This window comes from Cetorhinus maximus, chromosome 1, assembly GCF_964194155.1.
Source record: "Cetorhinus maximus chromosome 1, sCetMax3.hap1.1, whole genome shotgun sequence".
Classification (NCBI taxonomy): domain Eukaryota; kingdom Metazoa; phylum Chordata; class Chondrichthyes; order Lamniformes; family Cetorhinidae; genus Cetorhinus; species Cetorhinus maximus.
In genome coordinates this window covers 95810110-95826355 of record NC_135879.1, presented here as the reverse complement: position 1 = coordinate 95826355, position 16246 = coordinate 95810110, and the positions used below count along the sequence as shown (strand labels likewise).

General features: G+C 42.2%; 1 protein-coding gene across 4 annotated transcripts in view; it reads right to left on the bottom strand.

Annotated features, from left to right (window-relative positions):
• arhgap24 (Rho GTPase activating protein 24) overlaps nucleotides 1-16246 on the bottom strand; it is a 566765-nt gene that overhangs the window by 49036 nt on the left and 501483 nt on the right. For all 4 annotated transcript variants that reach the window (XM_078543927.1, XM_078543937.1, XM_078543945.1 and 1 more), the window contains 2 exons: nucleotides 13439-13512; nucleotides 8817-8938 (listed from right to left, as the gene is read on the bottom strand). In XM_078543927.1, coding sequence (XP_078400053.1) covers nucleotides 8817-8938; nucleotides 13439-13512 — 196 coding nt within the window. The remainder of the gene's footprint in view (nucleotides 1-8816; nucleotides 8939-13438; nucleotides 13513-16246) is intronic.

The window sequence follows — 16246 nt, the reverse complement described above, 5'->3', positions numbered from 1 at the left end:
AAATACTGCAGATGCTGGAAATCTAGAACAAAAACAAGAAACCTGGAAAATCTCAGCAGGTCTGACAGCATCTGCGGAGAGGGATACAGTTGACGTTTCGAGTCCGTATGACCCTTCATCAGAACTAAGACATATAGAAATGAGATGAAATATAAGTGGTAGAAGGGGGTGGGACAGAAGAGCTCGATAGGGGGCCAGTGATAGGTGGAGGCCAATAAGAGACTGCCAAAGATGTCCTAGACAAAAGGACAAAGGGGTGTTGATACTTGACTGCTTGAGGAACTTGAGGTGTTAGCTGCTTGAGGAACTTCTGCTCAGAGTTGATGAGCTGGAGTCCAAGCTGTGGACACGGCAACACATCAGGGAAGGAGAGAGTTACCTGGATGAGGTGTTTCAGGAGACAGTCACACCCCTTTAGATTAATTATATCAAATTTGGACCGTGGTCAGGGACAGAAAGGTGTGAGGATGAGTGAGGTAGGTATGGGGAATTTAGTTTTGGAGGGGCCTCAGCCAGTGCCCTTGTCCAATAGGTATGAAGCTCTTGCTCCCAGTGTGGATGATGGCACAGACTGCAGGGAGGATGAGCGAACTGACCACAGCACCATGGTATAGAGTGCCATTCAAGTGGGGGAAGAAAAGAGAAATGTAGTAGTAATTAGGGGAATAGATACTGTTCTCTGCTGCAAAGTCAGAGTTCCGAAGGCTGTGTTGCCTACCTGGTACCAGGGTTAAGGACATCTCTTCTGGGCTGGAGAGGAACTTGGATTGGGAGGGGAAGGATCCAGTTGTCATGGTCCACGTAGGTACCAACAACATAGGTTGGACTAGGAAAGAGGTTTTGTCGAGGGACTACGAGCAGCTTGGGGCTAAATTAAAATGCAGAGCCACAAAGGTAATAATATCCAGATTACTACCTGAGCCAGATTAAAGAGGTAAAAGGTTGGTGTGGGAGAAATGGGTTCCAATTCATGGGGCACTGGCACCAGTACTGGGGAAGGAGAGAGCTGTTCCATTGAGATTGGCTTCATTTGAACCATGCTGGGACCAGTGTCTTGGCAAATCGTATAACTAGGGTCTTGGATAAGACTTTAAACTATTTAGTGGGAGGGTCGGGGGGAGTGTTCAATTGAAGGGAAGTTTAAAAAATCAAAAATAAACAAGAGAGCAGAGGTGCAGGGGTAGTGAAGAGGTGAATGATAATCAAAGTGGCAGAAAATATAAGCAGAAGAGTGCAGCAGAAATCAGGACCAGAATGAGCAATACTGGTAAAAAGATTAAAGCTTAAGGCTTTTTATCTGAATGCATGCAGCATTTGTAACAAGATAGGCGAGTTGACAGCACAAATAGAAATAAATGAATATGACTTGATAACTATTACAGAGATGTGGTTGCAGGGTGACCAAGGCCGGGAACTCAATATTCAAGGGTATTGGACGTTCTGGAAAAATAGGCAAAAAGGAAAAGGAGGTGGATAGCTTTGCTAATAAAGGAAGGTATCAGTGCAGTGGCAGGTAGTGATATAAGTACAACAGATCCTGATGTGGAATCAGTCTGGGTGGATATTAAGGAATAACAAAGGGAAGAATTGTCTATAGGCCCCTGAAGAGTTGCCTCACTGTAGGACAAAATATAAATTGGGAAATAAAGGAGGCATGTGTGAAAGGCGCTACAATTTTCATGGGTGATTTTAATCTGCATAGTGATTGGACAAAGCAGGTTGGCAGGGGTAACATGGAAGACAAATTTGTAGAGTGCATCAGGGATTGTTTCTTAGAGAACTACATTGCAAAACCTACCTGGGAACAGGCCATTTTAGATCTAGTATTGTATATTAATAAGAGATATCATAGTTAAGGATCCTCTAGGGGGTAGCGATCACAGCATGGTAGAATTTCAAATACAGTTTGAGGGCGAGCAACTCGGGTCTCAAACCAGTGTCCTCAACTTAAATAAGGGCAATTACAGAGGTATGAAGAAAGAGTTGTCTAAAGCGGGCTGGGAAAATAGACTAAGGGGAAGGTCAGTGGATGAGCATGGCAGACATTTAAGCAGATATTTCATGATACTCAGCAAAAATTTATCCTGGTCAAAAAGAAGGACTCGATGAGAAGGATGAACCACCCGTGGTTAACAAAGGTGGTCAAGGAGAGTATCCAATCAAAAACTAAGGTATACAAAGCGGCAAAAAAGCTAATAAAGAGGGAGAAAATTGATTATGAAAGTAAATTGGCAAGAAATATAAAAACAAACAGCAAGAGCTTCTACGGGTATATAAAAAGAGAGTGGCTAAAGTGAGCATGGGACCCTTGGAGGGTGCGACAAGAGAATTGATAACGGGGAACAGGGAAATGGCAGATAATTTAAACCAATATTTTGCATCGGTCTTCATGGTGGAGGACATTATAAACATCCCAAAGCCATCAGATAATCAAGGAGCTAATGGGAGGAAAGATCTTGTAACAGTCTTTATCACAAGGGACAAAGTATTTGACAAACTAGTGGGACTAAAGACAGACAAGTCGCCAGGACCTGATGCACTGCATCCAAGAGTTTTATAAGAAGTGGCTGCAGAGATAGTGGAGGCATTGGTTGAAATATTCCAGAGCTCACTGGATTCCAGGAGGGTCCCAGCGGATTGGAAAACTGCTAAGGTGACGACCTTCTTCAAGAAGGGAGGCAGACAAAAAGCAGAAAACTATAGACCAGTCAGCCTAACATCTGTCATTGGGAAAATGCTAGAGTCCATTATTAAGTAAGGAAAAGCAGGACATTTAGAAAAGATTAACGCAATCAGAGTCAACATGGTTTTGTGAAAGGGAAATCATGTTTGGCAAATTTTCTAGAGTTCTTTGAGGCTATAACAAACAGAGTTGATAAAGGGGAAATGGTGTATTTGGATTTCCAGAAGGCATTCAATAAGGTGCTACATAAAAGGTTATTGCACAAGATAGGAGCTCATGGGATTGGGGGTAATGCATTAACATGGATTGAGGATTGGTTAACACACAGAAGACAGAGTCAGGATTAATGGATCTTATTCAGGTTGGAAAGACGTAACTAGTGGAGTGCCACCAGGATCAGTCCTAGGGCCTCAATTATTTATTGTCTATATTAATGACTTAGAGGAGGGGGCAGAGTGTAATGTATCCAAATTTTCTGACGATACAAAAATAGGTGGGAGGGCATGTTGTGTTGAGAGTATAAGGAATCTGCAAGGGGATATTGACAGGTTGAGTGAGTGGGCAAAAACTTGGCATATGGAGTTTAATGAAGGAAAGTGTGAGGTCATGCATTTTGGTAGGAAGAATCAAAAGGCAAACTATTATTTAAATGGGGAGAGACTCCAAAAAAGTGTAGCATAGGGGGATCTGGGTGTTCTTGTGCATGAAACACAAAAGGTTAGCATGCAGGTTCAGCAAGTAATTAAGAAGGCAAATGGAATTTTGGCCTGTATTGCTAAGAGGTTTTGGAGTTTTAAAATAGGGAAGTCTTGTTGCAACTGTATAGGGTGTTGGTGAGGCCGCACCTGGAGTAATGTGTACAGTTTTGGTCCCCGTATTTAAGAAAGGATATACTGGCATTGGAGGCAGTTCAAAAGAGATTCACTAGGATGATCCCTGGGATGAAGGGGTTGATTTATCTGGAATGGCGAAACAGGTTACGCCTTTATTCATTAGAGTTTAGATGAATGAGGGGTGATCTTATTGAAACGTACAAGATTCTGAGGGGGCTTGACAGGGTAGATGTTGAGAAGATGTTTCCACTAGTGGGGGAGTCTCGAACTAGGGGACATAGTTACAGAATAAGGGACCACTCATTTCAAACTGAGATGCGAAGGAATTTCCTCTCGCAGAGGGTAGTGAATGTCTGGAATTCTCCACCCCAGAGAGTTTGGAAGCTAGATCACTGAAAGTATTTAAAGAGAAGATAGATAGATTTTTGAAATATCGGGGAGTTGAGGGCTATGAGGAGCTGGCATGAAAGAGGAGTTGAGGTCTGGGGCAGGTCAGCCATGGTCTTATTGAATGGCGGGGCAGGCTTTAGAGGCCAAATGGCCTATTCCTGCTCCTATTTCTTATGTTCTTATTACCTGAGTCAGGTGCAAATTGGCATAGGACAAATTAATGTGTGGCTCAAAGACTGGTGAGGGAGAAGTGAGTTCCGGTTCGTGGAGCACTGGCACCAGTATTGAGGAAAGTGGGATCTGTACCATTGGGATGGTCTACCTGATCCATGCTGGGGCTGGTGTCCTCACAAGCTGCATAACTAGGGAAGTAGAGAGGGTTTTCAACTGAATAGTGGGGGGCAAGGGATCAAATTTGGGAAGACGTGGTAAACCAAAGCGTAGAGACAAGACAAGAGAGAAAGATATTAATATGGGAAATGATAAACAAATGATAAATGTGGCAGGAAGGGACAGAGTACAAATCTAAGAGGAAATCAGCAGATAATGCTAGATGCTACAAATATAATAAAAGGACAAAACTAAAGGCTCTGTAACTAAACGCATGTAGCATTTGAAACAAAACAGATGAACCGATGGCTCAAATAGAAATAAATAAGCACAATCTGATAGCCATTACCGAGACATGGCTACAGGATGACAAAGATTGGGACCTGAATATTGAAGGGTACGTGCCATATAGGAAGGGCAGGAAGTTAGGAAAAGGTGGAAGGGTGGCTCTGTTAATTAATGATGGTATTAGCACATTAGAGGGGGATGACCTAAGTTCAGGAAACCAGGATGTAGAAGCAGTTTGGGTTGAGATGAGGAATGATAAAGGCAAGAAGTCACTCGTGGGAGTGGTGTGCAGGCCCGCTGGCTAACTGCACAGGAGGACAGAGTATAAAAAAGAGGAGATAATGGGAGCTTGCCAGAAAGGTACAGCAATAATCATGGGAGATTTTAATCTACATATAGACTGGAAAAATCAGATGGGCAAAGGAAGCGTAGATGAGGAGTTCATCGAATGTTTTCCAGGTAGTTTCTTAGAATGGCACATTCTGGAGCCAACCAGAGAGCAGGCTATGCTAGACCTGACATTGAGCAACAAGATAAGATTAATTCATAACCTCATAGCGAAGGCACCCTTAGGTACAGTGATCATAATATAATTGAATTTTATATTCATTTTGAGGGTGAAATTTGTGCGTCCAAAATTAGTGTTTAAAACTTAAATAAGGGCAATTACAAGGGCATGAAAGCGGAACTAGCTTAAGTGAACTGGCAAATAAGGTTAAGGAATAGGTGAATAGAAGTTCAGTGGCAGACATTTAAGGGGATATTTCAGAATACACAGAATAGATACATTCCAATGAGAAAGAAAAATTCCAAGGGGAGGGCCCACCATCCGTGGTTAACTAAAAAGTTAAAGACGGTTATCAAACTTATAGAAAAAATATATAATTACGCAAAGATGGGTGCCAGGTCAGAAGATTGGGAAGAATATAAAGAACAGCAAAGAATGACAAAAAGATTAATAACGAGGGAAAAATTAGAGTATGAGAGAAAGCTAGCTGGTAATATAAAGACAGATTGTAAAAGTTTCTATGGATATTTAAATAAGAAAAGAGTTAACAAAGTGAGCATTCATCCTATAGAAAGTGCATTTGGGGAATTGATAATGGAAAGTAAGGAGATGGCGGATGAATTCAACAGGTATTTTGCTTCAGTTTTCACTATCGAGGAAACAAGTAACATCCCAGAAATAGCTGTAAATCGTAAATCAGGAAATGGAAGAGAGGGAGGAGCTCGGGAAAATTACAATCACCAGGGAAGTGCTATTAAGCAAATTGTTGGAGCTGCAGGCTGACAAATCCCCAGGTCTGGATGGATTTCACCCTAAGGCCTTGAAAGATGTGGCTAGTGAGATAATTGACGTATTGATTTTAATTTTCCAAAATTCTGTAGATTTGGGGAAGGTTCCATAAGATTGGAAAATAGCAAATGTAACTTCTTTGCTCAAAAGGGCAAGGAGACAGAAAGCAGGAAACTACAGGCCAGTTAGCCTAGCATCTGTCATAGGGAAAATGTTAGAAGCTATTATTAAAGATGTTATGGCAGGGCACTTAGAAAAACTCAAGACAATCCAGCAGAGTCGACATGGTTTTGTAAAAGGGAAATCATGTTTAACCAATTTATTGGAGGTCTTTGAAGGGGTCACATGTGCTGTGGATGAAGGGGAACCGATGAATGTACTATATTCAGATTTCCAGAAAGGCATTTGATAAAGTGCCACATGAAAGGTTATTGCAGAAAATAAAAGCTCATGGTATAGGGGGTAACATATTGGCATCGATAGAAGATTGGCTAGCTAACAGGAAGCAGAGAGTTGGCATAAATGGGTCTTTTTCTGGTTGGCAGGATGTGATGAGTGGTGTGCCACAAGGATCATTGCTGGGGCTTCAACTTTTTACAATTTATATAAATGATTTGGATGAAGGGGCCAAAGGAATGGTTTCAGGAAAGTGGGCACAGCTGATGGTCACACACCAACTGAGTATTAATGGGGATGGGAAGCCCTCACAATTCATGAAGTCTCTGAAGGAGCCTGGAAAGTGATATGGGAAAGTTAATGATACCCTGGGTTTGGGGAAGCCAGCAATTTGAGCAAATCCCAGGGGCCTATTCTATTGCTTCTGGATGTTCATGAGAAAAGTAGTGGAAGTGTTTGCAAACACAGCATCAGTTACCTTGAAATGCAGGTTAATTGATGTAACTTGTATTCTCTTTGTCAGCCTGGAAGCTGCCAGAAACAATGATGTTGAGGGCTGCAGCAACCTTGCTTGTAACAGGCATCGCTGTGCTCTATATGGCCTTTGGTTGCAAATTATTTCACAGAAGACGACACAGGTCTGTGACAGTCTCTGTTGGGCCTTTACATTCACTTACTCCACATGTAAAGCCTCTTTGGTGACATGGAGCAAAAGTCAAAGTGCCTCTGTGATGGTGGAGGCTTTCATCAGATTCTATTGCAACACTCCTCACTCCCATGGTCTATCAAGACATTGGAACTTTTCTTTTAATATCCCAATAGTCTGGCCCACTATGATCCTGGTGGGTGGCATGCACTTTATTTCAAAGTCTCTTCACCTCTTTCTTGAGCTATCTCCAAAGGATCTTCAGCCACAGCAGAGGAGAATATCCTTAGCTCTCAAGCACCAATCCAAGCATTCTTCATGACCCTCCAAATAATGGTGACGCCATTGATTTATATCAGATTAACAACATATGATGACCACCAGAGTGGGACATTTTAATGTATATGATTGTGTACAAAAGGCCACAGGCACCCTCTATTAATAAAGGGATGCGTTTGGCATTGGAAAATAAAGGGCACAACCTGGTATATGGGTAAATGTGCAGTTATCTCATTTTGTTCACTGTGACTATTGGTACAAATGTGTCAGCCAAAGATTTGGAGGTGGGGCAGAACTTCTGGCCAGACTCACAGCAAAGAGTCTGTTTTACTGCAAACATGTTTTATAAACATAGCCCATAAGAAAAGAGTTAACAAAGTGAGCGTTGGTCCTATAGAAAGTGCGTCTGGGGAATTGATAATGGAAAGTAGAGAGATAGCAGATGAATTACTCAAGTATTTTGCTTCAGTCTTCACTATAGAGGAGACAAGTAAGATCCCAGAAATAGCTGTAAATCAGGAAATGGAAGAGAGGGAAGAACCCACGGCGCTTCCAAACCCATGACCACTACCACCTAGAAGGACAAGGGCAGCAGATAGATGGGAATACCACCACCGAGAAGTTCCCATCCAAGTCACTCACCATCCTGACTTGGAAATATATCGCCGTTCCTTCACTGCTGCTGGGTCAAAATCCTGGAACTCCCTTCCTAACAGCACTGTGGGTGTACCTACACCACATGGGCTACAGCGGTTCAAGAATGCAGCTCACCACCACCTTCTCAAGGGCAGCTAGGGATGGGCAATAAATGCTGGCCCAGCCAGCGATGTCCACCCCCCATGAGTGAATTAAAAAAAACAGTGCAGTACAGCAAACAGAACCCATGTCTGAAATGACACCAAGGATGCCTGATAAAATAGCAGGATTATTTCACCAACAAAATACAGTGAGTGGAGGATAGTGCTTATAAGTTATGTGTGTAAAATTAATCCCAGTCGCTTACACTTACAGCAGTGTGGTCTCCAGGCATCATTGTCAGGGGGAATGAATTACCACATCATCTTGATTCTGGCCAAGAATAGTGGTGTCACCATTTGCTGGCTGGTTTCCATGAGAAAATAAATGAAGGAGATTGCCCTTGCAAACAAGGCATTTATCAAATTTTTAACACATCAGAGCACTGCTCGTTGTGATATTTCAAAGTTATCCTCTGCTATTGCTTGAAAGCAATGGCATAAGTGTTCTAAGCACTGGTGATTTTGACAGCTATTGGCAGAGGCATCCCTGTGCTGGAACTGGTCTGGATGTATATGCCTGAATGTCTGAGTCCAGGACACTACATAACTGTCACTCCCTTCTTTATAACCCACTAAGCCAGATTTCCTCTTGTCTCTTAAGGTAGGTGGACATTTGTCTGTACACACAAATCTTTGAATAAGGGGGCGATGCAGCATAGATGTCTAAATATGAATGTCCTTCCCTCTCATGCGTCCTCAGGTCCTTCTCCAGCAATGCCCAGCTGGATAGTCATGTTCAGAGTTGTGTGCGGCCATACTAGAATACAGTTGACAATCACCCAAAGGTGAAAAATAAGGACAAGCCTTAAAATACTATATATAGATGAAGTAAATCAGAAAACAAAAATAAATCTGCAGTATAGATTTCAAAAGTTACCTTCCATAATAGTAACAGGATTTTCAATCTTTGGACGCAGTATATTTGGGCCAAACACCGTTCCCAGATTCTGAACGCTCATTTTGTTTACATCTGAATAAGACTGGACTTCATCCAGGAACCTGTGAAAGATTAATTAATCAGTCAGGGTTTTTCTAGAGTACTGAATCAGTGTTAACTACTTCCCACTTCTTGTCACATATATTGGTTCTCTGACATGTGAAAATTGCCATATGGGCAAATGACATAACACTGCTTTGTATTCTCGATTTACATGAAATGTATAAGCTACATTGTCAAATGCATGGATTAGTTTCAGCCTCAGAACTAAGCAATGCCTTTGACCTAAACTGAAAAGATACTGCCAATTATCAGGGGTTCTAACCTTTCATTACTAAATATAATTTTGGAGTTGACTTTCTGTGAGATCCTCCTGCTTGTTACAGAAACTTCAGTGAAATGGCTTAAACAGCAATGGTGCATTTGTCTGGGGTTTCTGTAGATCTTCCACCAGAGTAGGAGAACTTCCATAGGCAAACAGCTCCTTGTTATTTTTGTAGAATGCAGTTTTATTGAACAGCATTGACAATATATCACTTCCCATGAATTTCTAACGGTGAATATCTATTCTTTTTATTCATTCATGGAATATGGGCATCACTGGCTATGCCAGCATTTATTGCCCATCTCTGATTGATTGCCCTTGAGAAGGTGGTGGTGAGCTGCCTTCTAGAACCACTGAAGTCCATGTGCTGTAAGTACACCCACAGTGCTGTTAGGGAGGGAGTTCCAGGATTTTGACCCAGTGACAGCGAAGGAATGGTGAGATAGTTCTAAGTCAGAATAGTCAGTGGCTTGGAGAGGAACTTCCAGGTGGTGGTGTTCCTATGTGTCTGCTGCCCTTGTCCTTCTAGATGGTAGTGTTGTGGGTTTGGAAGGTGCTTCTAAGGAGACTTGGTGAGTTCCTGCAGTGCATCTTGTAGATGGTACACACTGCTGCCATTGTGCGGCAGTAGTGGAGGGAGTTCTTGTTTGTGGATGGGATGTCAGTCAAGCAGGCAGCTTTGTTCTGGATGGTGTCAAGCATCTTTAGTGTTCTTGGAGTTGCACTCATCCAGGCAAGTGGGGAGTATTCCATCACACTCCTGTCTTGTGCATTATAGATGGTGGACAGGCTTTGAGGAGTTATGAGGTGAGTTACTCACTGCAGGATTTCCAGCCTCTGACCTGCTCTTGTAACCACAGTATTTATATGGCTTGTCCAGTTCAGTTTCTGGTCAATGGTAACCCCCAGGATGCTGATAGTGGGGGATTCAGCGATGGTAATGCCATTGAATGTCAAGAGCGATGGTTAGATTCTCTCTTGTTGGAGATGGTCATTGCTTGGCACTTATATAGTGCCTGTGTTACTTGCCACTTCCCAGCCTAAGCCCAAAAGTTCTCCGGGTCTTGCTGCATTTGGACATGGACTTCTTCAGTATCTGAGGGAGTCGCGAATGGAGCTGAACATTTTGCAATCGTCAGCGAACATCCCCACTTCCGACCTTATGATGGAAGGAAGATCATTGATGAAATAGCTGAGGATGGCTAGGCCTAGGATACTACCCTGTAAAACTCCTGCAGTGATGTCCTGGAACTGAGATGATTGAACTCTAATAACCACAACCATCTTCCTTTGTGCCAGGTTTGACTCCAACCAGCAGAAAGTTTTCTCCCTAATTCCCATTAACTCCAGTTTTGCTAGGGCTCCTTGATGCTACACTTGGTCAAATGTGGCCCTGATGTCAAGGGCAGTCATTCTCACCTCACCTCGGGAGTTCAGCTCTTTTGTCCATGTTTGAATAAAGGCTGTAGTGAGGTCAGGAGCTGAGTGGCCCTGGCGGAACCCAACCTGGGCGTCAGTGAGCAGGTTATTGTTAAGCAAGTGCCGTTTGATAGCAGTGTTGATGATCCCTTCAATAAATAAAGGTAACCTTATGCAGCAGAGTGGATAAGACCCATTAAATAATGTCACTTAGTCGGTATGAATGCAAAGTGCTCACGGTACCAGACAAGTAAACCAGTGGTCAAGAATACAAATGCTATTATGAAAAGTTATGGAATTGAACTAAATAAATCTGGCCATATGTGAGCTGACACCAAAGAAAATATGATAACGAAGGCTGGTAGACTGTCACAAAAACCCAACTTGTTCACTAATGCCCTTCAGGGAAGGAAACCAGCTACTCATATCTGGTCTGGCCTATAGGCAACTCCAATCCTACACCACTGTGGTTGGCTCTGTCTTCTGAAGTGGCCCAAAAACTATTCGGTTATAAAGTGTCTGAAAAGCCGATTCCAGCCACAAGTTATTTTTGGGCATATTGCACTTCTTAAGGAAGATTTGTGTGTTTTACAGAAATACAAGAAGAACATTGAGCAAAAGATGGCTGATAATGTAAAGTGGCCACCATCTGGAAAATTCCTATGTGGATTATACTGACAGACCTGCCATGAGAGAGTGTGGAATGTTGCACCTGAAAAGGTGTCATGCCCTTCTTCAAGCAGAGACAACTGAAAGGGAGATGGAAAAGATGCAAAAGACTGAACTTTAATCTCCTGTGGCTATGGAGAAAAAGACTGATTACCACGTCTCAGCAGCACATCTCTTGTTGACTTATATCTCAGAATATGTAAAGTGGTTGGAGATGAAAGAAAATAGACTCTGGTGCAAGACATGGGGTCGAATTTTGTCCTTGGCGCGCAGACTCGGCGGGGGCGGGTAGGGACAGTTGGGAAGCCGACCACCGCCCGTGATCGGAACCATACCACAATTTCATGCTGGCAGGCCAAATAAGGCCTGGCCAGTGTGAAACGTAAGCGGCAGCGCTCAGCGCTGCCTCTGTGGATGGGAGGCAGGGAGGAGGGCGAGTGGACCGAGTGCGAACTTCACACATGCGCGCGAGTCAATGCTTCATAATCCCCCTGAGGCACAGAGCTACCTCAGGAAGATGAAGAGATATTAAAAAAATAAAGAAAATGAATATGTAATAAAACATGTCTCCTCATGTGACTGTCACATGAGCAGGGACATGTTATTAATTCAATTGTAAAACTTCTATTTTATCTTTATTTGCTTTTAGAAATCTCATCCCACCGTGGATGAGGTTTCCAAAAAAATGCAAAGGCTGCTTGGCCTTTTCACCTGCCTGCCAACTGTTAGGTTGGACGGGCAGCGGAAAATTTTGCTTAATTGATTATTTAATGGCCTTAACAGGCCTTTTAATTGTCGACGGGCGAGCTGCTGACTCCGGTGCGTGCCCGCTGACCGAAGTATCGCCTGACTGCGCGGTGATGTCGGCATGCTCAGCCGACGTCAACTCATGTCATTTCACGCTCAAGCAGGTTGGGCGCATGCCTGCCCGCTGAACGAAAATTTCTGCCCATTGTGTTTTTCCCTTACAGGAGTACACAGGAAAAAATGGGTTAAAAATCTAGCTGCAGAGCTGCAGTGAGTGCTGGTGTGCTGTGTGTGACAGCAAAAAGACAAACAATTAGTCACCCCTGCAGTTGCAGGCAAAGTCTCTCTCTCTCTCTCTCTCTCTGTTGCTGGAGGCAAGGCTCCTGCAGAACCAAATATCTCCAAACCAACTGCGAAACTGCCAAATTCAGCTATACCGGAAGCACCCAGCTTAATGGCCGCAATGTTTCGCCATCTATGCCTCATGGACAAGCCAAGGACTGATTTGTATATTGTTTTAAACTTTTATTTGGGCTCTTAACTTCTCATTTCCGATCTGCGTGTATGTGTGTTGTGTTTCTATTATTTTTCTTGTAATTTTAGAAACTAATAAACCTACTCTTTCTTTGACTCAAGAAAGCCTGGTTAAGTTGGCTCCTTTTAAGAAAATAAATACATTTAGACTGGGAGAATGTATCCACAAGGGAAGGGATCCCTTTTAAATTAACCTTGTTGCAACCAACCGAGGGGGTTGAATAAAGAAGGGGAGCCAGCTCATTCCTCCTCAGCCAGGAGCATAACAAAATTGGGGTCCCGTTTGGGAAGCCAATAAATTGGGGTCCTTGCCTGGGGACCGGTTGTAACAAAAGACAATTATTATGAAGTAGCAGTTAAAGAAAAACATCCACCACCACCACCAGCTCCTCCTTAACTGAATTATGGTTTGGCAACATTGACCAGATCCTGTGACGATTAAGAGAATTCTCCTGCACTAATAAAGCTGTACCTACTTTTCATGGTGACACTCTATTACTTTCTATTGTGTGCTGTAACGTTTTGAATTTCAGGGAAACCTCTGCACTCAGTTTGTGTGCCCTGTTGTGCTCTGCTGCTTGGGCTGGCAGATCATGCAGTTTACCTAAATCTACTTAATCATGTGAATTTGCTACCTTAGGTAGGCCTGAACTTATGTGTTAAAGAGATAAACCAGCTTTGCCATGTGATGTATCCGTTTCTAGGATGTTGTGTGGTTTGCAGTTGATCCTGGCATCACATTGCTGCACCAGCAGATCACTAACTTCGGTGTGCTAATTTTGGATTCAGTAGTGTAATAGTATGAATTTGGTACTGTGTCAAAAAGATGAGCACTCAGCAGGACTGTAATCCTTCCACCAGAGTTTACCTGCAGATGTACTTTAGCAAGTTGAAGTTGACTGGAGGGAGAGTCTTCACTTGTTTCATTAGTTCTTTCATCCCCTGAAAGAAATAAAACAGGCTATTAAAAAAATACTCAACGTGCTCTCTGAAGCTAGAACTTGTTGGATTTAGTACCCAGCATTAAACCTGCGTTTTACCCATTAATCCTGGGTAAAAGCACCTATTATAGATCAATTTTACAAACATGGCAGCAATACATCAGTTCTTCTCATTGATTCCATTTAAACTCCTGTCATTGATGTCATGTCCCATCTGTTTTATACGTCACAGCATGACTTGTTTTTGTATTTTGGAGCATAGTGAAAGACTATGATAGTTTTCAAATAATGGAGTCAAACTATTAGAAACATAGATTGAGAAGCAAGATACAAATCCAAGGAGCAGAGCTTCAGCATCTTTGGAAGGGTTTATTGAAGAACTTTCCTTCAGGACATTAAATGGGTGGATTAGAGTCTCTTACAGATTAATTTGTAAATAGATTGTGGCAGGAACAGTCTTCATAGACCAAGTGGTGGTTTCTTATTCTGCAGTTTCTCATATTATTACAATGGTGGCAGAGTCTGGGGACGTTTTGATATATTCAGAGGGATATGAAACTTAATGCCTAAGTTTAATTGGGCACTTTCTGAAGTCTGGTAATTCATTCTGTCATGAAAGTACTTGAAATTAAATACATTTGAAATATATTTTTTAATTCATTCATGGGACGTGGGCATTGAAGGCAAGGCCAGCATTATATGATATTGGATGTGTGCTAAGGTTTTCAAATATTTGTTATATTGGGCCTTTTAAAGAATAAACAAACCTTTTCTGTTATGCATGCCAGGTAGCTTTACTGGATTACTTTTATGATTCAGGCCTGAAACCCAGCAATATCTGGCATGCACTACTTATCAATAGCACCACTGAAGGAAGTTTGGTGCTGTAAATAGTGGGATAGGTGTTATCTAAATGTGGCTTTATGATGAATCTATCTACAGGCTTATGTATGCTTATACATTTGCAAAGTAATATAATAATAGTTAACAAATGGAAAATTATGGATGTCCACAGTTTGACAATCGATGCTATTCATCAGAACGTTTCTGCTGAGGACAGGCCATACCTGAAGTTTTACCCTTTATCTTTCAGGTGACTGACCTACAGCATTCTCTGTGTCCCAGAGCTATGGCCTCGCCCATCATTTTTATGAAATATGTATCAACATGGGTACTTCCTAAAATTAAAAAAAAAAACTGGACAAAGTCTTTAAAAAGGCTGTAACCCTGAACAAAGAGCATTTTCTGGCTCTAACCCTGAACAATAGGGGCTAATCTAGCAGTATTGAAGAAATTTGTGCCTCGCCATCTCTAAAGAGATGCTAAAGACTCTGTGGGCTGCAGAGATCAAATACAAAGGGCATCTACATTTCCTAAGCAAGGCCTGGCCATTGGAGACTACCAGTCTTAGAGGTCAAAGGACCCTGTACCTTTCCATTCAAATTCTTAATGGTTGAAACATTAACAATCCCAAGAATCCAGACAAAGGAGTATACATCCTTTGTCAAAGCCAAAGTGGAGAGGTGGGAGTAACATGACCCTCCCACCACCCCCCCACCCCACCCCCAACTGATGGAATTTATAATATTGTCTTGAGGAGCTGCAAAGCTGAGTCTGCCATCTTCCATCAACCAAGCAGCAGTTCAAAAAAAGGGCTCTGTCCAGGTTTGAATGCCTGGCCCCATCTACACTGTTTCTACTGGAACTTCTGTACCATCACCTACAATACCTAATTTGCTTCTGTGTGCCCATCTCAATGTAGAAGTCATCTCTACTGGAAAAGTGGATTATCCAGCATCAGTTTCAACCTGAAGATCTCTGTGAAGGAATATACCATTGGACATTAAATTCTGGACTCATGTGAAACAATAATTCTTATTTTCTCTGTGGTCTTTCTCCTGTACCCCATTCTTTTCTTTATCTCTCTTTTACTGTATGAATGCAAGAATGGTTGGACCTCGATAACCCTCTTCTCACATTTTGAGTGTGTGTAAAATAAACCAACCAAGATTATCCTATCTCGGGTTTGCTGTGGAGTTATTAATAGAAATTGGATCACAACAAAACTGAGGGGTTGGGAAAATGAGCCTCTGCTCATAAAAGGGGATATAAAAATCTAAAACACCTTTCTGTTCACAAACAGGTGGTGAGAGGAGAAATCAGGGCTGTTTAAATTAAGCCCCCTCCTGTCCATAACATCTGTCATATTTAACCTTTATAGCATATGCAGCATTTTCACATCTGTAGATTAGTGCTGTCAATAGGAATCGCTAATCAGCCTTAGTATGGCCGCGGAAACAGTGTTTTAGCCACATGCACTAATTTTCATGGAAAACGTCTTAGACGTAATACAGGAACATGTACCTTATATGTATATATTTACTTAGCAAGTATCTATTACAACTCAGTTCAAAGCATTGCAGTCTTTCTCTTTCATGAAAGTCTGGAATTCTGCCATATATTTGACGCAGCATATCTTACTACAACTTCTAGGTTTCTATTCAGCAGTTGCCAGCCACATTTTACTTCTTCAGAGTAATTCTAAAATGCCTGCCCCTGTTTTCCATCCAGAATGCAATTGCATGCTGCTTGCCCTTTCCTATCATGTGTCCTGTTGGAGGTGCTTGTTATTAACTGGTTTAAAAAATACTGCGGATGCTGGAAATCTGAAATAAAAACAGGTCTGGCAGCATCTGTGGAGAGAGAAACAGAGTTAACCTTTCATGTCCGTGTGA